Raw genomic sequence first — 24,269 nt, 5'->3', positions numbered from 1 at the left:
GAGCAGTTTGTGTATTGATCGCTTAAACATAGATTTTAAAATTACCTTTTGAGTTGCTTGCTGTTAAAACACAAAGTACATTACGTTACCTTCAGGAATGGGAGTGCCAGCAATGATACATCTTAGCAGCACATCTGCGCCAGCAGATGCTACGGTGTCCTGGAGGGGAAACTCAAACACAGGCGCCTCCATTGGGTCCTCACCAGCAGACACGTAAGAATCATCTGAAGAATCTGCAGAGTTTAACCAAAAAAAAGCCTGAAGTCATTGTGATCAAATTAGAAGAAGACCCCCATAAGGTGAAGAATTAGTGATTGGTTGTTTAAACTGAAAAACGAGCTAAATGAAAGAAGGGAAACAAATCTAACCTAACTCTGGAGACATGGGTCGAGAGCGACGTTTCTTTCCTTTGGTCTTCTGCTGCTGTCCCTCTTTGGCACTAGTACTAATCTGCTGAGGCTCACTTGTTTTCGCAGGAACATCCTCTTCCATTTTTTCATCTTCAACAATAATTGCGGGGATTCTTATCTTTAAGGCGGGTTTTGATGGCTCCACTTCCATTTTCTCCTCCGTTGGAGTGACCGGTGACATCCTTGAGGGTTTTGCAGGAGGTTGAGGAGGAAGATCTTGCACAATGACAGCCCTTTTTTGTACCAGTGGACTTTCAGGTCTGTTTTCAATTTTTCTTAATACTAGTTCTATTGGAGTTTTTCTCCCCGAGGTCTCGTCCCTCTGTGATGTTTGCATTGACTCTTGGATATGTTGGGGTTCTTGCATTCGAGATACCCTTTGTACAAGCGGACTGGGTGGCCTTCGCTCAACCTTGCGTAATGTCATCTCAGCAACATTTCTGCTTGGCGACTCTTCTCTTTGCTGATAATATAACGCTGGTGACGATGACCTCTGGATGATTTCTGTAACTGGACTGACTCGACTTAATTCTCTCACTGATCGTTGTCCTGGTAAGTCAGATAGCTGCATGGACTCTGGGGTGCCTGCGACCTCTCCAAATCTACTGACTGTTACAGTTGTTGATGCAGTGCTTGCTGTCTTTTGGGGTTGGGATTTGTGCTGGTCTTGGGGTATTTGCTGTTGATGCTGCATTGGTTGCTGACTTAGTTCCTTTTCTCTCTGTTCCTTTGCCCACTGGGCACGTTCCCTTTCTTGGAGCTTTTGAAGGACTTGTGGAGGAATAGGCTCAATTTTCCTGAGAGGCTGGCGCTGCTTGCTCTTCAGAGTGAGCTGCTCAGTTGAAAATGATTTCTTCAGATGAGGCTTACCAACGAGTTTCTTGATGCGCTGTAGCTCCTCAGTGAACTTGTTCTCAATGTCCTGAACTTTTTGGGAGTAGCGAGGTTTCTCCTCCAGCGAAGCAGCTCTTTGTCTAAACATAGATCTCCGTTCAGCAGCATCCTCTTTCAAAGCCTCCCTTAGATCTTCCCTTGAACTTTCTCTCGAGATGCCCAACCGGCTTCCTCCGTCATCCGAATCTACAGATCCAGCTCGATTGAACCCTGCCCAGGACCTTCCCGAGATGGAACCTTCTGGAATATCAAGGCTTCGTCTCCTCTCTTCTAAACCACGGACCTTCTCAAAAACCTTTGAGCTTGCCCTGGTAAGCTTTGGGGAAGGTCTGAGAGTGAATTCCTTCCGGGAGTACTCGCTCAGTGGAGTCTGTGGTCGGGAGTCCTGTGTGTTACTTTGGGACACGGATTTTGGCTGCTTAACCTTTTCTTCAAACTCCCCAGGCACTGTATCTTGGTACTCAGTTGGCACAACTATTTTCTTCCGCAAGCTGAGAGGTGTAGTTGAACCAGAGCGACTTGGCATTGGAGAGGTGGAGGGACGTTTGATGAGTCTTGGGGATGGGGGTGGGAGGACTTGTGGAGGAGATTCTCTCGAATAATTCTCTGACTGGTTCCTGAAATAGAGGATTTGAAGCAAAGCTGTTGGAATCAGCAGGTCAATACTAAGTCAGTCTACTGAGTGTTATGTTTAAGCACAGAATTTGAGCCCAGTAGTACAATCAGCAGATGTTTCTTTCTTGCCTGGTTGTGTTAGAGTGATCCTCATGTCCATGTGTTCTACTGTCATCTTCTGCACATTTGTCCATCACTGCATCTCATGCAAAGAGGAGACATGGGAAAATATAAAACTGCTCTAATAATGTATTTTTCAAACATCAGATCAAATTAAATCATGCAGCTTTAACTGTAGATGAGCGACAGCCTCCTTTGAAACTTTTCTAGTTATATTGTAACATTGATGGAAATCAGTTAAACAGAAATAATACAAATATCCTAAAGGAATAATTGCATGCTGGAAACATGGTGGATACCTGTATGCACAGCCTGGTCCTCGACATCCCCACCATCTTCTTTGGTCTCAAATTGGTCTCCGCCTTCATCCTCTGTTGTTTCGGAATCTGAAAAAAAAAATAAAATAAAAATAAAAAATAGTATAAATATTAGTATAAACGCACAAAGAGAACACTGACATTAAAAAAAAAAGTTTACAATTTTTGATATTTCGGCACCAGTGCAAAGCAATGCTGAAGGTGACACTTCTATCTGCATGTCAAATATTGCTCATCCAAGATTAAATCAACCTTACTCAACTGAAAGTTTAGTTTTTGTTGCACTGGACTGTGTTTGATCATGACTGTCATTTGACTTTTAAAGTTATCACCCTGAGGGTCTCATTAGCACGGCAAAGCTAAATAATGTGCTAAACTGACTGAAGCTGAAATGTGCTGAGTCTTTATCCTTCAAATGATCTCATCAACATCTGCAAGTTAATACTGAGCAAATTAAATAGAGCCGTTTCAGTGTTTTAGAAGAAAATCAACTTCTTTCCATTTCATCCCTTTTAAACCTAAAAACTGTTCCAGCTGTACCATCTGAAAGGTTTGACTATTTTCCTCTAACAGAGAAAAAACAGTCATTGGTGGAACTCAAAATAGAAAGCACTATTGAGTCATTGGCATCCCAGCAGCTCTCATGAGGTGTTTGCTTCACAGTAGGTGGAATTACTTATAAAAAACACAGGCTATCTGTTCTTCCCTTGCAGTAAAAGAAAACAATAGCATGGTGTTGCTCATACATGGTAGAGAAACACTGAAAATGCTCTTATGTGTTCAGTGGAGAGACAGGAAATTTGTTCATTCGATGTCCAATCTCAATCAGTTTTTTAAGTAAAAAAGCAAAACCAGTGAACTCTCTAAGTGGTTCACATTTTGAGTGTGCGTCAAACTAATGATTTTACTCAAAGCTATTAAATCTACATAAAAAAGCACATTCCTGCAATATTGTGTGAGGACACTGCAGATTTCAAAATAAAACTTGAAGCTTTTTTCATGAATAGCACACAATCATCTCGTATGAGATCACATAGGATTTGAGATTGTCAGTGTGTTGGCTGTTCTTATAACTAGTCATGTGTCACGCTGATACTAGCCATGACAAGTTTCTGTCTGTCTCTACAGTGTCCTGACTAATTAAGAAAATCTGATTGTTTGATAGCTTTAAGGTAAAAAAAAAAAAAAGTGACTAAAGAGGAGAGGCAATATGAAAAAGAGAGACGTTTTTAAAAAGCAACAAAACAGAAAAGAGCATATTGATCATAATTATTAAAAATACATACATTAATTGCCACAACCAATTGTTCAAGATTTTTAAAAAAGCAAAATATGTTGCTGCAACATCCCCGAGGCCAAAATTTAGACAGTACTGCACATACTGCATTAAAGTGCCAAGCTTAATAAGACTGATTACACAGGAGCATTCAATTAAAAGTACACTCGTCTTTAGCCATGCTGGTGGTGTGGCTCGAGGGACAGCAGTGAGATATCTCAACAGCTATTGGATGAACTGCCATAAAAATCATGGTCCCCAGTGGATGAATCAAGAGAGAAGGACTTGCAGAACTGAGGAAGAAGCCATGAGTTTGGCAAATGGAACAGTTATCTAACAGACATTTTGGCAGGAGTTTACCAAAAACAAAGAAAGAGCAGGACCGAGCTGCTATCATAACTCTAAATTCTGATAGAGTTGCATCTTAGTTCACAGACTGAGCTAGTAAGCTAGTTAGCCAGACATGCTAACATTTGCAGCATATGTTAGAGCAGATAAAGACAGTTTCATCCATTCCTCACATGTTTGCTCTCGAGTTTTCGGTTTTTGACAGACAACTAAAAAAGACGCCACCCTTCAAATTCTATATATACTGTTCTTAGCGCCTCACGCAAACCGAAATCAACATGTAGACAGATGCAAAGCTTGACAGGCCTGCTGGTGCCTGGTTACCGTTATGAGGCTATGGTTGGAGAGTCTGTTTGGAGGAGGGGTTTGGCGAAAGGTCAATAAGACTCCAGCAGCTTAATTACTGTGCACAGGGTATTACTGCACATATCGCACTATAGTCCCAGGAAAGTGTGGCTCATAAGCCTGCCAATGCAGCCCCACAGAAAACCACACAGCTCAACAGACATCGTGCAGAACGATTTATACTTCACTGAGTACTGTCTCAATGTCGCAGTTTTACACTCTCTGTGTTGTTTATAAGAGTAGAGGTTATAAAAATAGGTTTTGTCTTTCAACCATCTTCTTGATTCTTGTCGGATTGTAATGTTAAGGGCTAGAAAAGTTTCCAGTCTAAGAATCTTATCTTATCTTATAATTCATGATTCTGATAAGAAACTCTCACCACTTTACACAACCAACAGTCTGAGAAACATCGCATCATATCAGCATTTTGGTGAAACTCTCAAAGTCCTCTGCAATTCATTGATGTTATTTCAAAGCTATGGTGGTGATTCGATTATATTCCACAATAACACTGGTCTAACTTTGTTTCCCTTTTGATCAAGGATGTCGTTGGCCATTGCATCTGATGCTGTCCTTAGAGAAAACACTGTGTGGCCAGTTGTTGAGCAGTTACGTTAAATTAAATGTCAACATTTCATGTGGAATATTTTACACTGTTGTATGTTCTACATACAGTAAACAGTTGAATCAGTATAGGAGGAACATAAACACATGAAATAGCACTTGCCTGATCTTTTTCTTTGGTCTGGATTTTTTTCATGGCCACTGTTGGTATGTCCTCGACAGGTATTTTTTCTCTTGGCTTACATTCAGCAGCAGGGTATTCCCCGAGACACACTGGGGGTTCCGAGCCATTACTACACGCCTAAATCAGGAAATTTTCTACAAAGGCATCAGCAAGTAATATCTGACTTGGATGTAAAAGATCCAACTTGTTATATAAGTCTGCTAACATGCAGGTAAAAGCTTCTCAATCAAATGCAAAGAAAAACGGGAAGAAGGCACTTTGGTCCATTATATAACAAGTTGCAACCTCAGAGTCTGAGCACTTCATCTGAGAGAATCCGTTTGTGAAAAGCGTAGAGCGTGAACCTCCATCCGCAGGTGCAAATGTCTGTTGAATGCATATCATCCCCTCTGAGGGAGCCCCTCTGTCCACACAATAGCCAGCGACAGTGTAAGCATCTTCCCCCGCTGCGTTCCACCCCACAGGCAGCGCACACCGATAGGCAGAAAAACCAGTGGGAGTGATCCAGCCCTCTTGAGATCAGTGTTCTACAGCATTGGTTGACATTTTTCATTTTCTCCTTCCTCCCCATGTGTCTGTGTCTTATTCTTCAACTGGTGTAATGAGCCGATGTTGTGGTGTCGGCAGAGAAGGGGAGAATCACTGCAACAGCTAAAGGGACCTCCTCACTCCTCTGCATTGCTGGAGCGCCGTTAGCTCTCACAGCGAATGTGTTACTGGCTGCTTGCACTGACTACACAAAGCTATTTCCAAGGGATATGATGGATTTAATTGCTGTGTTCACAACTACACTCCTAAAAGATAATATTGATAATATTGTCACTGTATTATTGTACATGACAATTTCAGCTGCTGCTAAATTTTTGACACATTTGGTGTAATCACTGTTCTGCAAAGGTTATCACATGTTTGAATGACTCAGTATCTAAGAATCGGTTCCCCTGAGGGAGAGGAAAAGGCATAACTGCTTACACATTTCATTTCACCTCTGAGTATAAATCAGTACACAGAAATAGCTACGCTTAGGAATGACATTTCGGTTCACGTAGCACCACACTGTGCACAGGACAAACTAACACTGTGAACATGCTGAGAGTTTGCTCACACACCGAAGTAAATAGGTATAAATAAACCTACGCTAAAAGAGGCGCTAACTTGCTTCACAGTGTTGTACATGAAGGTACATCAATAGTAATTCATAGCAGATATCGAATGGTTGCAGCCACAATCGCATCTTGTGCAGAAAATTTGTAAATACCTAAAGGCTTAATTACACGGTCTGCTGATTATGTAATCTCAGGTCATGCAGAGTGCCTTCTTGTTTCCTTGGCAGCTGCACTTTATGTGGGTCTTTTTTCCTTTTTCATAGATGAATTCAGCATGAATTTAACAAAGGAGGAATCTGTCATGACTGTCAGTCTCGTGCCAAAAATATCACAGCGTTTTTAGTGTTAGCTGCAGCTCGCTTTGGCACAGGCTATGTGCTGGAATAATAACCTGTAGCAGAGTAATTATGTGTTCTCAGTGGAACTGTATAAATATTAGTGTGAGTCTGAGTCTGAGTAATGTGTTTGACGTTACAATAACACTGCTGGTGATACACAATGAATGCAGAGGCAGTCTGTCTGTCCAGCTTTTCTTCTACGTGGTTTTGAGGCTGGTTACAATGATTTGTTGATCCTAAAATGCAATGAAAATAAAATACCACATTTAAAACATGAAAACTGGAGTGAAAGGATTTTGAGGAGCTGATGTTTTGCTGTTGTTCATCTTTAAATGAGGTGACTGTAAAATTATTCTCTATGTAGCTTTGTCAGCACCGATTATACGATGACTGCACAGGTTTGACATGATGCAACATGACAAACGGCCTTATTTATCAGACATAATGGTGATGTATGTCAGTTACTTTTCAATACACACTGTGCAAGATGGCTGCTGATCTATGAAAGGCTTAATCATTCAAGACCTGGGACAGATTTCAGTGTATCAACCACACTTACTCATCACTATGTCCTCCATCTTTCACGAGGTGTTACTCCTTTTCTATTATATTCCACTGAATGTGAATATGAGAACTAGAAATCACTTGTAAACCTTGAAATAAAGTTACTGTGATTCTGGCAAAACAGTCAGCTGCTCCAAGCAGTTTAACAGCTAAAATCAGTCACAGGGTTTTCATAACTCTCCTTCAGGATTTCTTATCTGTTAAAAAAAGCATTACTTTGTTGATGTACTGTCAGATCTATTTATTGAAGCAACATGGCGAGGTAGGGGATTTCCACAGTGTAACTGCAGCTCCACCTGTTCACTCACATTCATGTTCCAGGAGGAAGACAACACGGGGACGAGGAAACTATGCAAACACTCTGGAAAGGGGCCATCGTCACTCTCAATGGTGACTTCTAAAGTTCCCAGTATTAGGTCTCTGCAAACAGTATGACTACTGTGCAAGCTTTAAAAAGGTTTTTAAATAAAATCACTATCAGCCAGTTACTGAACTGTTATTAATCACTCAACTGTGCAGCTCTTGTAAGCTCTCGGCAGCCTTTTAGCATTTTTTAGCTCATTGTTTTGGTTTCACAGCCTGCAGCTTATTGTTTGGTTCAGTCTCACCTCTCTTGTCAATCTCCAGAAACCAGAGACACCACTCCAAATTAAAGCTAATGTTGCTCTGTATCTGCTGGATGTGTAAATAGAAAACTGCTAACGAGTTTTCCATATCAACTCAAAGATGATACTATCTCAGTGTTGTGTCTATATACTGTTTCCACCCACGTAGCCAAAAAAGTGATAATAATAATGCCTGCTTAAAGCTGTACTAAATAGTATTTTTGTATGAGTCAAATATACGGTGGCCAACAAGGCCAAACGCTCTGCAACAGCTCAAAACACTTCCATCGGGAGAAGCGTGCCGTAGCTTCAGAAACAATGTCATTCAAACACACATACCAAAATCCACAATGAATACAACAACAACAACGTGCTGCGAATGAAAAAATGTGCTGCAGCACGCCAAAACAAATACCTACACTGCGAGCTCGCTGCAAACAAACACGCGAAACAAAGTCTAAAACACACAAACTCCAAAAAACAAAGAAAAGCGCTGCATATCCAGTCAACACAGCGGCAGTTCTCCAGGCCTCTAGGGGGAGCGCTTAGTGGAGCAGCTTTGTTTTCAACCTGAGAGACAGAGCGACAAGTCGACAGAGTGTTTGCGTTTGAAGCAGGAAGAAAACTTTTTGTGTCATGTGACCTGTTCACTCCATTTTTCTTCCTGCTTCAAAAACAAACACTCCCTCTTGTCTCGTCTCTCTTTCAGCATTGTGTTTACATTTTGTTTCGCTGCCCCCAAGTGGCCAAAAAATCAATGAAACCCGCAGCGTGGAACTTTTGTCTGCAGCGAGTAACGACACCAACACTGTTTATAACGCTTATGAGGTCCTGCCATGCTCCTAGTTCTCCAGCTTACTCCGTCACTGCAATTGCTGGCAAACCAATCACTGTTGGTTGATGTAAAGCATCACCACCAAATACCAGATTAAAAAATTCTGGGACTCTGCAAAATACAGAGAGATTTACCTGGCAGTGACAGGCTTAATCAGCACTGTATGAACTCGTTGAGCATGTCCTTGAATGTAACGGGCATTCATTTACATGTAAAAGTCCTTCACTGTTGCTGTAATGCAGCTTTAAAGATTTAGGATTTGTTATCATTTTATTTATCTGTTGTTCTCATGCAAATCAGTTCCTCATTTGCGCTAAATTATGTCTTTAACTCTTTCTGCTCATCTAACTACACAATCGAATGAAGGGCTCAAAAAAGGATTCAGACGTCACTGAGTAACAGTATGGATCGTGAAAGATGCATGACGTCACAGCCTACGGCAGACATGCTTGTTTACTGGATGTTCTGGATATAAAAGCGACCCTTTGCCTGATCCGTACAGGGGAAAAAAAGTCAAACAGGGCCCGGCTAAAATTAGCAGTGATGTCTTCCCATGTAACAGGAGAGACGCTGGTCTGCTAACATCACAAAAATCTAAGGCCTGGCACATTCCACTGTATAAATAACTAGGGAGAGTTGGTGGGCGAGGGGGGCGGTCCGGAGAGACATTTTCAAAGAGGGAGAGAGAGAGAAAGGGTTCGGGTAGTGTCACTGAGTGATGGGACAGCTGTAGACTTTGCTCATGGCAAAGCAGTCAAGAGCTGAATCAAACTGAAGGTTAAAATGGAGAGTCAGAGGAAAACTTCTGAACGAGAGCTTTTTCAAATCTTATTTAAAGGTTTGAAGGAAGTTGATGCATTTGCAGATAACACTGAGGAGCCGCCACTGTTTCTGGTGTCTGCATGACCTATGTTGCATAAATATCACACAATCTATGTCCTCTAAGATCATTTTGAGAGCAACACAACACAAAACAGAGGATCCTTGGATGATCCTCACTGAGAGTCAATGCTAGTTTGATCTTCCATGGAACAGAATCTATGGGAACTTGGGTGACTGCTGTGTTGCCTGCGTACATGCAACCACTTTATTTTGTAATATTCCGACTCCCATGTGAACTGTGCGAGCACGATTACTGCTATCGCACTGTATGACAACGGTGTGGTGAAAGTTTCATGATGAAATCTACTTGCAAATACTGTGGCCCATGAGGTGCATGTCATACATGCTTGAGGCGAGAATGAAAACTGAAAACAGCATCTTAATTCTGCCAATAAATACATGAAGTTGCGGGTCAAGGATCAAATAAAGTTTCGTCAAGCACAAAATACAAGTGAACCAATTGATGACGATTCAGCGGAAGAAACTGGCACAATCCCTGTATTCATACTGTAGGCTCAAGAGGCTTCAGAAGCTCAATTACTGTTCCAAAAAATCACCCTGAAATGGAGACTCAAGCATGTTTTGTTATCAGCATCTTGTTCATCAAGCCGGCAGGCAGAGATCTGTCGTTAATTTTCAAGTACTCACATTCAACGGTGCATCTTTTATGTGGACTCTGTCCAGGCATCCAATATTTATACAGTAAAGGAAATATAATACACTGTGGTTTCTTGCTGCGCACACTAAAAAGAATCCTTGTCATCATGTTGTCCAGTCTGCAGACATCACCATTCTTTTAGTACCCAAATTTAAGCTTGCACAATGAGATCAGCGAGTTATGTAAGCTTCTCGTCCTTTATTCTGCATCATCAGAGAATGCTATCATTTGCCAGACCTTTACTCATGTTAAAGCGATTGAAGTGTACTCAGCAGTGATGAGTCTTGACATCTTTGTGCATGCAAATGTATGCCTACATATACTCTCTCAGCAGGAAAAGGCAGTCCTAAATTGAAGAATGAGCTTCCACTGCACACTCATGCCGAGCGCTGCAGAACAATGACAAAGTGCTTGAGCTGATATATGAAGGGCATATTTGTGGAGCTGGTAATGCCATTTGTCAAAGCAGCTGAGGTGGTCAAAGCACGCAGGTGAGCTGAATTTAGATCAGTGCTGGAGATCACAAGATGCATAAGAAGAGGTTCTGCAAGTCTTTAAACAGAGAAGAGTTTCTTCTGAGCATCCTTGGCTTGACATTGAGGAATCTGACTGTAATACAATCTGAAAAGCTTGCTATGGTTGAATTTGTCAAAAGCAAAAGAATGATTCATTGTCAGTGTTTCTGCATGCATCACGGATTGTAAAGGAAACTGTGATTTGTGATTTTTAGTAATATAAATAAAACTTGACTTGACTTTGACTTGACTTCAACAAACTAATCAACTTTCTCTCCATATACTAATCAAGCAGTGATACATACAAATACTTTGTATATAAAAAAAACATGTCTTTTTCAAATTTGGATCTCTAAGAGCATTACACACAAAAAGCATTTAGATAATGGACCAATGGACTCTCACAACTTGCAAATAAATATCATTTAACTGAGTGTCTGCACTTGCAAAATATCCAAGGGTTCCTTTGTGTCACCACACAAACTTCCATCACTTCACAAAACCATCTCTCATCTTTCTATCCTCTATGGACGGACAAAGTGACAATCCAAATTGATGACTCAACACATAATAATTAATCTATCACACCTCGTATGACACAAGTTATTTAAAATAGTTCTTGTTGACACTGATGTCTTTGTACAGCACCAGTTGATTGCCATGTTTGTTGCCTTTGTGCCCCTTTCCAGATGCTTTGGGAAACAGTAGTAGGAAACTAAACACAGCATTAAGCATGAACAACAACCTCTCTCTCTCTTTTATGTGTCTTGGGAAATTAATCGATTGCATGTAATGTATACTCTTATTGTAAGCTTTGATATATGTCACAGAAACATCTGGATGTCATAAATATACTAAGAGAGAAAAAGAACAAGAGAGAGAGAATCTAAAAACAACATACTTGTGTACATGTGTGTGAACTTACACCTGTATGCTTGATTATGTGTTTTTACGTGCATACATATTTTTGTCAAACAAATAAAACACGATTATTTACAAGATGAATTCATTAATTGTAGCATGACTCACACCTGAATGTTTTTTCAAACATAAAAGCTGATGATACGCATTAAATGGCCAAGTGCCAGATAATGACAAAAACCAATCAGCCCATTAACGACTGAAATAAATACTAAAATCTGACAATGATTGTATTTAGCTGCTTGAGATATTAGTCAGCTTTATCACTTAATGTTCCAGCTGGCACAGGAAGTTGGACAGCTCACATTCTGTTTTCAGGTTGGTTCTTTGTAGTCAGGGGGCTGAGCCTTTTGGATGACAGGGGCATGCTGGGTAATTTTATTGGTTACTACAGCAAATGATTTTATTATTGAAACCTCATCGTGTATGTGTTCGTGAGTATTACCTTCACCCAGATCCAAGACAGCGAGCACAGCGCTGCTCCGCGCCTCTCCCAGGTGATTGTTGGCGATGCAGGTGTAGAGGCCAGCATCACTGGGTTTGCAGTCCCTAATCCAGAGCCCACCGTACTCCTGGTTCTCCATGTTGAGGAGGTCATCATTGTGGTACCAGTACAGGGAGGGCTGGGGGTCTCCAGCCACTGTTACCTTGAGGCGGATGTCACAGCCTGTCCCCACAGCGGCGTTCCTCATTTTGCGTATAAAAACAGGTGGAGTTGGGGTGGGATGACCGGGTCCTCGAAGTTCCGGGACAACTTGCTCTTGGCTCGCTTTGGACCGCTTTGGGGGGATGATAGGGCTCGGGGGTGCCACTGCTTCATCTGCCCCCTTTTTCAGGGTCATTTGCACCTCAGCTTTTCTCATGGTTGAACTGATCTGGTAGATCCTGCAATGGATTCTGTAACTGTGTATGCGGATTGAATGGCTATAACAACGACTTGGCCCTCTCACAGAACTCTAAACCGAAATCCAGAGGGCATTAGAGTCTATGAGCAGGCTTCACATATAAATTACCATTAACAAGGCGCTCACATTTTGAACTTAACATAGTCTATAACTTTCCTTTACCTGAAAAGCCAAATTAAAATATTTAGAAACATATCTGCTGTGGACAAATCCTCCTCAAATTACTGTCCTGTGTTGTCTGCAAAAGAAAAAGAAATTGTTGATTACCAGGTAATTAAGCAGATAGAGGTAGCTGCCACTCTCCTGCCCAGAGGTATTTTTAGGGCAAGACCCTCTGGATCATGTTGCATTAACAGCTCCCTTGACTTGTCTCCTGGAAGTGGTGGCCCTGCTTTCCCCCTCCTTATCCTGATGACTTTTCAGCCTTTTGTAACCATTTCCCAAGAGTACGTAGCTTCTCGCGACTTCTCTGCAGACCAAGGAGTCACTGCGTTTCCTCTTTATTCCCAGCGGCCTTGAGATCTGGTCTTCCTGGCTTCTGTTTGAGTGCAAGCATCAAGTCCTGTCCAGCAAGTTGCACAGTGTCCCCCCCCCCCACTCTTGTCCCATGAGCTAAATCACCCCACTCATGATCTCCCCCTACCTTTGCCAGTCAGTCCGAAGGGGGAAATGACAGTCACAGCCCAGCAAGCCTTACAATGACAGCTGCACGGTGAGCCGTCTGCCCACTCGCTGCGAGGCTCCCGCCCCCTTGTCATTTTTAGCCAACCTGAGGTCAGTAGAACATGTGAGATGGTGCAACACTTGGCGCAGAGGGGGGGGTGGTCTGTATGGGACAGATATTTAATTTGTAGGTCAAACGTTGAGGCTGACGTTGGCCTCCCAACTGTGTTGAGGTGGTCAAATATGAAAAAGAAAATATAAACGTTGCATTAACATTGTGAGTTGGCAGCCATGGCCCTAAAATAGATATTTACTTACCATCGAAGCTGAGGCGGTGTCATCAACTGCATACAGGAAGTACACAGATTTTCACTGAAAATTGGTGCTTCGGTAGTAAAACACCTGAAACACACACAATAAAATGAAAATTATGTTAGCATTATGCTTTCCTACTGTGGGTGTCTTAATAAATGCAAATATTTCAATCAAGCTGAAGCAAAGTGATATAAATCTACTGCTAGCACATTGCTTCAAATATAACAACACCAATGAGATGTCAAATCACCTGCGGTAGCATTTAAAATGCAACTGCCACTGTTAGCTTTACAGCTAAATAGCTTATTACTACCATATACTGCTAGCAAAAAAAAAAGAATCTATTATCTCTATGATATCTATTAGCATTAATGCTAGCGTTAGCTATCTAAGCTATCACGGGCAGTTTGATTCAAAGAGAAATGTGAAGGAAGAAAAACATTGTCAAAGGCAACTGCAAAAATAAATGAATAATAAAATTAATAAAGTCACTTGTAATAGCTCGAAAACAGTTCCAAATGTTCCCCATACGCTGCTTGCATGTTGATGCTATATGCTAACGCTAGCTGTAACAACACGTAGGTGTCAAGCTAAAGTTCAGTCCAACATGCAAGACCCAAATGAAGTGGATTAAAGTTGCAAAATAATAGTTACCTGGTGAGAAAAAGCAAGGCACTTGAAATCAGTCTGCTAGCTATCAAAATACTGCCATAAGCAGATTAAAGGATGTGTTACAAACAGAAAGTCCAGTCAGACATCATAAGCTAACGTTAGCCTATACATGCTAGTTTAGCAAGACTGAAAAGAACCTGGTGTCATTATGACGAGTAAATACTGGATACTAAATACTGGATAAGCTGTTTGGTAATGTAAAATTCTTAGAAAGAGAGATGATAAATATTGATATTCCAGATTAAATTCACATTACTGCAAAGTTATTATTATTATTATTATTATTATTAGTAGTAGTAGTAGTAGTAGTAGTAGTGGTAGTAGTAATAGTAATAGTAATAGTGGTAGTAGTGGTAGGCTTTTGGGTTAATGTCAAAGGATTTCACAATGTTGTAATATCCACAACAACACAACATGGACATTAATACATTAATTCAGTGGATTGTGTTATATTAATCAAAAACACAAAGCAGTGAGCATGTTTATATAAAACTTTAATGATTGCAACTGCACACACACTGCAAATTGTTTGACATGTGAATAACATCCTTTAGCTACATATACAGAAAACTTTAAAAAATTTGAATACATTTAAAAATAACAGTTATACAATATGTACAGGATAGTTTCATGTTGCTGCTGCAGTTTGAAGGAAAATTCGCAATGATTTTTAGTTTCAAATTTTGCATCATGGAAAAAAAATTTTCATTCACATTTGTATGCTGTACTTTCAGCTGCATCTCAGCATCAGCGGATGTTTTGTCTTGATGTTGTGACACAGTATTATTGTGTTGAAATCTAGACACACTTGAAATTGAAACTTGACCAACGAGTTTTACACAGATTTCTCAGAAGTGGACGTGTCTGAGGAAAGAGAGGGGATTTAAATGGGAAACCACAAAAGATGCTTGCAGGTTATTTTTAAGCAACACGCACCTGGTAGACACTGGACTGAAACCAGGTTAAATAAGATGGAAAAGAAATAAAACAAAGCATCAAAAAATATTTACAAATTTAGCCAAATACAAAAATTTTGAAAAATATTTTGGTTGGTTGAGTTTTGAAAAAAATACAAGCTGCAATAAAAAGTATCCACACTAGTCATTGTGGTCCAGCACTTGAGATCATGCAGTAAATACACAGGATCAATTTCTCTGAATAGTTCAAAGTGTCTCTGGTGTTTCACATGAACGTGGATGTGATTTCTGACGACTGTGACGACCTGCTGGTTCGGCTCACTGATGTTCTGTCTGCGATGCCAATCTTCCTCATGATCTGCATCAGCCTGTTCCTGAACTTCTCTCCCACAAAAGCATACAGCACCGGGTTGACACAGCTGTGAAGCAGGCCCAGACTCTGGGTGGCAAACATGGCCCGATCCACCGCTATCCTTGCTGGGCACTGGTACGGCACGATCTTTGTCCTGAAAAATGTGTCTGTCATCACTGCAATGTGGTATGGTGTCCAGCAAAGCAGGAAGGCCACAACCACGAACACGATCACTCTCATGGCTCGTTGCCGCTGAAACCCCCCACGGATGTGAAGGAGGCGCTTGATGGTCACTCCATAACAGGGCAGCATGATGGCCAAGGGGATAAGAAAACCCAGAGTGTGGCGAAGGATTCTGGTGGCCAGCCGCCACACATCAGCGTGGCTGGGATCATACAGTTCAGAACACACTAGGTGTTTAGAGTTTTGAGAAGTGAAGGAAGAACTGAAAAGTCCTGGCAGAGACAGAAGTGCTCCCACAGCCCAGACAGCAGCACACACTCCCCAGCTGACCAGCTGCCGGTTAGCCTTGCGTGCCTCCATAGCTCGCACAATCACCATGTAACGGTCCATGCTAATGCAAGTCAGGAAGAGAATGCTGGAGTAGAAGCTTAGCTCTTGGAGGATGGTGACAATTTTGCACATAGCGTCTCCAAACACCCAACCCTTTGTAACAGAGGTGGCCCAGAACGGGAGAGTGATGGCCAGCAGGAGGTCTGCAACTGCCAGGTGGAGGAGGTAGAGGTCAGAGGGAGGCAGCGACTGCTTGCTGAGGCCAATCACCAGCCCTACGATCAGGTTTCCAGGAATGGCCAACACAAAGATGACGATGTAAAAGACACTGACGACAATCATCGCGGCGTCTGGGATGTTGAAGAGGCTGCAGGGTTGCGTTTCAGGGTTGATGACGAATGCCTCAGAGTCATTGTAAGTGAAGTTGAGTTCATCATATATGGCACCAAAGTCTATGACAAAAGAAGATGTGTTTGGATCTGAGGACAGCAATTGAAAGAGTTTTAGTCATAAAAAATACATGTAACTGTTAGAAACTTGTTAACATGAGGCTAATGACAATGCTAAACAGGCTTCACATACAGAGGCTGTCACAGCACATCTGCACGTCTACAGCAAAGCACAAACTAATGGGCTGAACAGTGTTGTTAACATATCCTGGAATAATCAGCATCAAACAACATGACTGATCAATAAAACATAATTGTTACTGTTTTCAAAGAAAATTCAAATGGATTTAGAGGATTATGACCTACATTTATTTAAATTTTACACAAAATTTCCTTCAGCGTGTTGAGTTGAGCCTATGCATTTAAGAGAAACATTAAGGGCTGCAAATTAGCTGTTTTCCATGAATACATAATTAAACATCAATCAATACCAGTTATTTCTTATATAAGTTGTTATTCAAAGGATGAAAGTACTCACCAGTCATTGTGGTGTCTTCTTTGGGGGAGGCACTGCGTATGTCACAATGAGACAAGGAACAAACTATTATTTCTCTACACCCCTCCCATCACTCTGACCAGAAGCCCATTTTCCCATTTGCTTCACACAGATTTGCTCACCGACTCAAAGGGGAAGACACAATTTCACATACATAAAGCAAATGTACAACATCTTTAAAATATAGTCATGCTTAAGGTCATTTTTCTGCAGATGTAGAACACATTTAAAACTAATTTCAAGCTGCTCTTAGATATTTTACCTTTACCTCTCTACCTTAATTACCTTTACCTTGTAATTTTTTAAACTCCCAGCAACTCTTTTCTACTTAAGTCAAGGATTTGTTGATATAACAGACAATTTTCAATAGTCACTGTTTGGTTATTCCTGAACCGCAGTGCTTCCCCCTAAACAAACACGAGCCACATTATCTGAATCATCAGTGTCATGGGATGTGCTGTCACACTGGGTGCAAAATTGAAAGAGAAACCATTCGTTCGTGTACGATTTATGAATTCAAAATAAACACTGGATGAATCATCAAGATGTTCCACAAATAGGGTATATGAGGATGACCCATCGTTACTTAAATCCTTTCTGGCTCTCGCTTATATGCTGTTTATTTTGATGTCCTTGTTATACAGTCAGAAAAATAGAAAGAAAACTACCATATACATATTAGTTGTTTAATGAGGGCAAACAGGCTGAAACCTGCATCAGGGCCTCTATCGACATGCAGTGAAATTCAAAGTACCGTAAGCCACATGACGTGAGTGCACCGCTGAGAGGAAGTTCCCAGCTCATGACATGCATCCGTGTTGACACATGAGCGACTAGCATCACATTTCCTGCCACACTTCTCATGTGTTTCAACTTCCAGTGTCACAAGTGCTGCAATTTTATCACAGGTGGAATGATATAAACATATTTTGAACATATGGGCAAGAGCGCTGTGGGATTGTGAGAAAAATAATTGGGCTACCCAACGTTGGGACTGGGTTTTTTGTCAGATTTGGACAGAAATGTTCCTGTAGCCACATTCCAGTCTTAGATTTCATGTAGCCACAGTGGCACAAAAAAAAAACAACAAAAAAACATGACAGATGGCTTTGTTTCTATTCCACCCTTCTTGGCCACTTTATCTCATTTGAAAAAAAAAAAGTTTCACTTTTATGCTCAAACAATGGAGAGCTGTTAAGACTAAACAGACTCCTTTGTGTAATCTGAAATGTGTGTCATATGTAAGATAATCTCATCTGAATAGCATCTCTGCTGTTCCACCACTCTGGACACACTGAACAAGAAGAAAGTGCACGTGCATCAAATGTGAAACAGCATTGACATGCAGAGGTCATGTTTTGGTGCTTGGTGCAACAAAGGATATGAAGAAACACGGGGCTTTGTTGTATGCAATGCATTGCTTCAAAGTGGAATAGTTCATGCAGAAGCTTATGGTTTATAGAGGAATAAATGCATCTTCATTCCACCATGAGAAAGGAAGTTACACCATTTTTTTTGTAATTTACTTCCTCTACTTCTGCTAAATTGTGTGATTTTACCATGATCTGATTTAATTGCACATCCCACTGCTCAAATACATCACATATCAAATATATCACATATTTTCAGGCATTTTCTAAACCAATGCAGTTCAGTCTTATTGGCACTAGATGGTGCTGTAGAATCGAGGCATCGCATTCAACTTAATGGAGCATCGCTTTAAATGTGTCATGGATGGCATGGCGCTCTAAAGATGGCAGGGTCAGTTCTAACTGGCAGGTTTAAAGCGGTGAATTGGAGTGCTTTGTACTGTTTTGTGTAGGGGTTTGATTATGGTGCTGCTAATACTTAAAAAAGAAGCTTTGTTTGCAGTAGTCAATACTGTACAAAGGCAGTTTTAAACCTCTTAAAGTGAAGTATAACCAACTGAGCAGACATTTTATTGACATTAACAGTAACTTACTTTCAGCTGTTGAACAGACTACAGAAAACCAAATGTGGCAGCAGAATTACTGTAAAATTTATTCGGTGAACCGTTTTGCAAGTATTTAAGTGGTCCCACCTCGATCAAGGTACAATTGATGGCAAACAAGAAAAGAAAATGTATGAAAAAACAGTTTAATATCAATCTACCTACCATTAAAAGTTCAAAACTAACACCTTTCCTGTCACAGAGTCACTTCGGATACAGTTTGGTTAAGAGAGAAGACCCTTTGAATGTCGCTTGTGCATTCAGTCCAAGAACTCATTTTCACCAACTTAAGGCCTTTTCCACTAAAAAGCAGAAACTGATTTCCTGATTTAAATGACAGGCAACCTTGCCCAGACATAAATTAAGAGAAGAAAGTGCATCAAGTGTTCAAGTAGGGTGTATAGTCTGAAAAAACATAATAGGGGAGAGGGTTGGGACAGTGTGTGTTTGGGGGGGTGGGGGGTAACACTGGCACAGGACTGGCAATTTGCAGTGAGATTTAGAGGGCAAGGGCGTGGACTGAGAAGGCGGACCACAGCTCAACCACCAAGGCTTGACTAGATAAGAAGTCCTGCTAGTGCATCAAGTGGTAGATCACAATCACACTGTGCTGCTGACTGAGCGCTACTACGCATGACAAACGACACATCTGACTATGTTAGCCTGTATAAAAATGATGCAAGTAGTCCCTAATTTAATTCCATTATTTTGAAAGCCAACATTGGCTGTGATGGGGAGGGGCGATAAGTGTTTAAAAAAAAAAAAAAAAAAAGAGGGGGCAGGGGGAAATTGGGACGTCCATAGTTTTCCCACATGATCCCCCATAACCCCAATTTCATCTTTTGGCACGCCGAGGGTCCCTGCCATTGCTAATGGTAACTGAAGACTTAGCGGCTGCTGGGGGCCCTGCAGCAGTAACTGGAGGTGCTCCGTTGCCGGGTGACCGACCGTTGGGTCGCCCAATGCTCCCAAACGCAGGGTCACGGGGTGCACCAGATGGGGGGTTGTTGTTGGCAAATGGCGGCATGGCACCGTTACCTGTGGGTTGAGACATAAAACTGAGTCCTCACAAAAAACATGGCAGACGTCTTTCATAGGCCTTTTTCCACACAGACATTTTGACAGGTCACAGAAGAAAAAGCACAGACGGTGATAAAAGTATTGACGGCTGAATTGATTTTCACAGCTTTTGGTTCAGGGCCATGGTATCCTGCACGCCAGCTCACTGTCTCATTGTCATGACTCACACACTTTAAAAGAACAGAACCATTGTTAATGTTACTGTTTTCCTACTATGGCAAGTCCAAATGTCTGCTGTGAAAAAGGCTGAGTGCCCCCCCTTCTCCAAACACATTCAAGAAAATCAAGAGGACTCATTTCAGATTGAAGCAAGCAATTAAAAACACCAGACTACCTTTGAAATATTTTCATATAGTGACACCACCATTCTACAGAACACACACAAACCTGCCGTTTCCTGTCAGTGAGGACTTGCCGAGGTGCGTAATATTTGGTTATGAGTAACGCATGATTAAAAAAAGTAGTTTACTTTAAGAACAGTACGGTACAGTCAGATAATCACTGGATTGATATGATTTGAGCAACTTTTGATGGAAAATTACCCACTGATTAACTATATATATATATATATATATATATATATATATATATATATATATATATATATATATATAGTTTTTGAAAGGCATAAGAGGTTATTTGCATTAAAGAAAACATACTGACCTGGTGGGGCAGGGGTACCTGAATTCTGATTGGGTGGAGAGTTCCCCCTCTGATTCTGATCTGGTTTACCCTGTTAGTGGAAGAGAACATCACCTGTAAGATGGACTGAGGACTTCCTAATTAACATGCAAAGTTATCCAATTAAAAATCCAATACAGGCTATCAAGGCAGACCAAGTGTTATGATTATACAGTATTTGCAGAACAAAGCCAGTCTGAACACCCTGAGCATTGCTTGCAGGGGGGTCCATAATGACAAGATGGGAGTGGGTGCATGGCTACTCACAGACTTGTTCTGCTGATTTGCTTGGGCTAGAAGCTCTGGGTTTGGTTCACTGAAGTTGGGCACTTCTGAATACACCATGCAGAACCTGTGGCGAGAGAACCATGTTACATTACATTACAGGCCTTGTATGATGATGCTTGAGGAGAGATTTCCAACAGGGACAAGAACTTCACTGCAGTATAAACAGATCTGTGGCCTGCTACTCACTCTCCAATCTTCTGTAGATCTCCTCCTCGCCCAGTGTATAGGGTCAGGCAGCCTTTCCATATGGACGCATAGCTAACACAGAAATCACAAGTTCATCTTATGAAACCAAAAATTAACTTGAGGAAGTTGCTCAGATACATAACCACCTGTTAAATGACAAGTTTTTGTGTGGGTACCTGGATCAATCAGAAAATATGTACAGATGTAAAAATCAGTTCATGTCATCAGTTTCCAAACATGGGAACAGTCCTACCCTCTCGTCAGCTTGATGATGTCCCCTGGCTGAATAAGGCTGCCGAGCTCGTCCCAAACAGAGATGGCAATGCTCCCACTCTTGTCTGCCACCTTGCATGAGCGAACCTCATGACCATCTTTCGTTTTGGTTACTCGTCCTGATCGAACAAAGAGAGAATATGGGATACGAGATACATGGATAGACATACTCAAACACGAAAAGTCCCCGTTGACGGTACAATTTACGAGAATATCTAAGTTACCGCTGGCCCCTTTAAGAAAAAAGACACGAGTTGATGATATGGGAATAGGCGCTTTCCAGTCACGGTCCAACTACTTACCTATTTCCAATACGATGAATACGATGTTCAAGTTTTTCGAGCCAGGCTTCACATCCTTTATCAAAAACAAGGCCTCGGTTGTGGGGGTTGCCATTGTTAATTTCGACTCGAAACAACCACCGACTGTTCCCTTCCTTTCAGTTAAACTCTGTAGCAATAAGTGCTGGCTGTCGTTGCTTTGCGATGGGTAGCTACAACGTTAGCTTTACCTTAGCTAACTAATTAGCTTAGCGGACACTAAAGAAACCCGACTTCAGACACTATAAGGTTATAGTTATTGTTTTAGACACAAAGGCTAGCCCCTTAAATAGTCGACTACAATCAAGTCAAACACCATAAACACGTTGACATTGGAAAAAAGCTGAAAGACAACAGTTAACTGGCCTCTTCTAAACAGCTAACACACTAGCAGGGTGACAACACTTGCTAGCTAGATAGCCTGTTAAGGAACACTTCGCTAAACGTTGGTTAGCTCTTACTGTAAGCTAGTTAGCTACCTTCTTTTAATTTCGGGGTAAGAGTCTCTGTGCATTTTTCTTTTCACGATTATCGCCATAATGGCAGCTTCATTCTTCACATTACGTAAATTAAGGTGAACAGCGTAACTATAAATGTAACGTTAGCCTCTAAGAACTCAACGATTTAGCAGTGCGGTTGGCCAAAATGTCGAAATGAGATAAAATGCTATTGATAAGATGACAAATCCAGAATCGCGACTCAGGTCTCAGATGTTTTTGTTTTACCAAAGACCGCTCCACTTGCTGCAAGTTACACCAGAGCCTGAGAAATTACCAGTGTTGCTAGTTATTTGGAGATAACTAAATATCTCCACCACCATTTAAACTCCAGTTTACGTTAATATTTCAAATCGACCGGATTTCCTTTGTGAGCCTCTTTGGAGTGTTAAAAGGAACCGTTAGCTTTGCTAGCGCGCAGTCTGGCCAGATGCTTTGTTATGAGACTAGTGTGTCTATATCTAACTGTGGCCCCTATTACGTTGAAGCTGTTCGAAAAGCCTTGTGTTGAGTGTCCTTATTATTTATGTCTAAACAATAGCAAAGCCCCAAAACGCCATTTAAAATCTGAACAAGCTGTTCACTACACGCCTCCCCGTTCACCGACAATGCCCCAGTAACTACGTCAACCAGTGCTGCCGGTCTTTTTTATTCAGCCCGGTCAGTTCCATTGTCCTACATGGGAAAGGGGTATACACGTAGAAATTTCTTTTTGTGTGCTTGTTCTCTCGGTCGAGTCGACAGATGCTGACAATTATCAGGCTTCTATTTATCAAAATACAATGCAGTCACAAATATAAGCGGGCAATGTGCTGACCTGTTCACATAAAAGAAAGAAAGTAGTTGGTTTGTACCAAACGCATTCCATTCTGAAACAACGCGAGAACAAGAGAACACATAAAAGTTCAGCGTCAACTATGGTGAAATTTGTTACATGGCGCGTCAGTCATCACTATCACGTTGTCACGGCTAATCGTTACTTTTTATTAATCAACATCAAATGTATGCCTAGTCGACAGAGACATACGCACTGTGTTATGAGAGCAAAAGGTCCAAATAGTAAGTAAACTTAATTAGTAGAGGACTACACAAGTGTGAAAGACGTCGCAGAATTACATTAGATACAAAACACCAAATTAGGTTTCGTCTGACGTGTTTGTAAACCATCCGTAGGGGGTAAACGAAAGAAAATTCGTCACGAACAGGATTCGAACCTGTGCGGGGAAACCCCATTGGATTTCGAGTCCAACGCCTTAACCTCTCGGCCACCGTGACTATACACCCTACATTGCCACCTATGGGTCATTTTGATAATAGCTAAGCCAGTCCGTCATTGCGTAATATTGGTATATAATTTAAAGGAAATGGCTCAATAAAAAAGCAGGCTGGGAAAAAAAAGCTTCGGCATGCCAATTATCACTGTGCCGGTGGATGTTGACAATAGATCATGCTGTGGAAAAACCACAGGGTCCGCATGACTTCGGACATAGGAGGGCGACAAACACCATCAATGCGCCTCAGCTCACTCAGGGAAGCTGCAGGGGAAACAAACTCCTTGTTGGTTTTATTACAGTAATTCTTTCAAATACCTTCAGAAAGGAAAAGTAACGTAGTTACTATGTGACGAAAAACACCTACGACACATCAACACTGCAGACACGCCGATTTTTTTTTCGCCGTTTTGCGGTTTGTGGATGACAAACAAATCTGGCTGCACCTGTTTTCACGCGATTTTTCTGCTTTGACTTTTGTCGGTTAGTGTTTCTATATAGTCATTTCATTTCAAGAGTACTTGTCTTCTCACGTTTCGTGTTAATTTCATGCTAACTTGCTTTTTAGGCTGTTCGTATACGGAAAGGTGAGCTCACCTGATTTCCTCCCTGGTCGTAAATGCCACACTTTTGCTGCTGCCCCAATAAAACGAAGGTGAATGTAATTTAACTTATGGTGCTCATAGTGTTAAAAATATATATATATAAATGGACAGATTCAATATTTTCTTGCCTTCAGAAAGTGTCCCCTTACACTCCACAGAACATGCTGACATTACTGAGAGTAACAGCAAACTTTCTGTCTGGGCACCAGAGCAAATAACGCTGAAGCTGCTTAGATAGTGCCAGAGCAAGTGATAAAAACAATAAAAGAAAAAGAAAAAAGATTATTTTGTAATTTGGCAGAATTGACCCTTTAATG

General features: G+C 41.2%; 3 protein-coding genes and 1 non-coding gene across 5 annotated transcripts in view; all 4 read right to left on the bottom strand.

Annotated features, from left to right (window-relative positions):
• The window catches only part of spegb (striated muscle enriched protein kinase b), a 33,904-nt gene extending 21,544 nt beyond the window's left edge, over positions 1-12,360 (bottom strand). The window contains exons 1-5 of the mRNA XM_076746817.1: positions 11,943-12,360; positions 2,339-2,425; positions 2,049-2,115; positions 369-1,921; positions 90-233 (exon numbers count right to left, since the gene is read on the bottom strand). Of these exons, the coding sequence (XP_076602932.1) occupies positions 90-233; positions 369-1,921; positions 2,049-2,115; positions 2,339-2,425; positions 11,943-12,360 (2,269 nt within the window). The remainder of the gene's footprint in view (positions 1-89; positions 234-368; positions 1,922-2,048; positions 2,116-2,338; positions 2,426-11,942) is intronic.
• A 2,176-nt stretch (positions 12,361-14,536) lies between these two features.
• On the bottom strand, positions 14,537-16,842 carry LOC143330470 (C-X-C chemokine receptor type 1-like). Of its 2 annotated transcripts, none has more exons than XM_076747095.1 (2): positions 16,762-16,842; positions 14,537-16,313 (listed from the first exon to the last, which is right to left on the bottom strand). In XM_076747095.1, the coding sequence occupies exons 1-2, from the start codon at positions 16,766-16,768 to the stop codon at positions 15,235-15,237; spliced, it is 1,086 nt and encodes a 361-aa protein (XP_076603210.1). In that variant the 5' UTR covers positions 16,769-16,842; the 3' UTR covers positions 14,537-15,234. The 2 variants fall into 2 exon arrangements, with proteins under 2 accessions (XP_076603210.1, XP_076603211.1); XM_076747096.1 differs by having other exon boundaries at positions 14,661-16,286; positions 16,762-16,777.
• A 609-nt stretch (positions 16,843-17,451) lies between these two features.
• nabp1a (nucleic acid binding protein 1a) lies at positions 17,452-22,700 on the bottom strand. The gene is made up of 6 exons (XM_076747633.1): positions 21,562-22,700; positions 21,240-21,378; positions 20,987-21,058; positions 20,780-20,864; positions 20,495-20,564; positions 17,452-19,789 (listed from the first exon to the last, which is right to left on the bottom strand). The coding sequence occupies exons 1-6, from the start codon at positions 21,653-21,655 to the stop codon at positions 19,587-19,589; spliced, it is 663 nt and encodes a 220-aa protein (XP_076603748.1). The 5' UTR covers positions 21,656-22,700; the 3' UTR covers positions 17,452-19,586.
• Positions 22,701-23,269: 569 nt separating this feature from the next.
• On the bottom strand, positions 23,270-23,351 carry trnas-cga (transfer RNA serine (anticodon CGA)). Its single transcript has one exon. It is a non-coding gene; the product is annotated as a tRNA-Ser (tRNA).
• Between the last annotated feature and the right edge of the window lie 918 nt (positions 23,352-24,269).

Source organism: Chaetodon auriga, chromosome 13, assembly GCF_051107435.1.
Source record: "Chaetodon auriga isolate fChaAug3 chromosome 13, fChaAug3.hap1, whole genome shotgun sequence".
NCBI classification, from domain to species: Eukaryota; Metazoa; Chordata; class Actinopteri; order Chaetodontiformes; family Chaetodontidae; genus Chaetodon; species Chaetodon auriga.
Note: the sequence above shows the minus strand (reverse complement) of the source record. Positions and strands in the feature narration are given on the sequence as shown.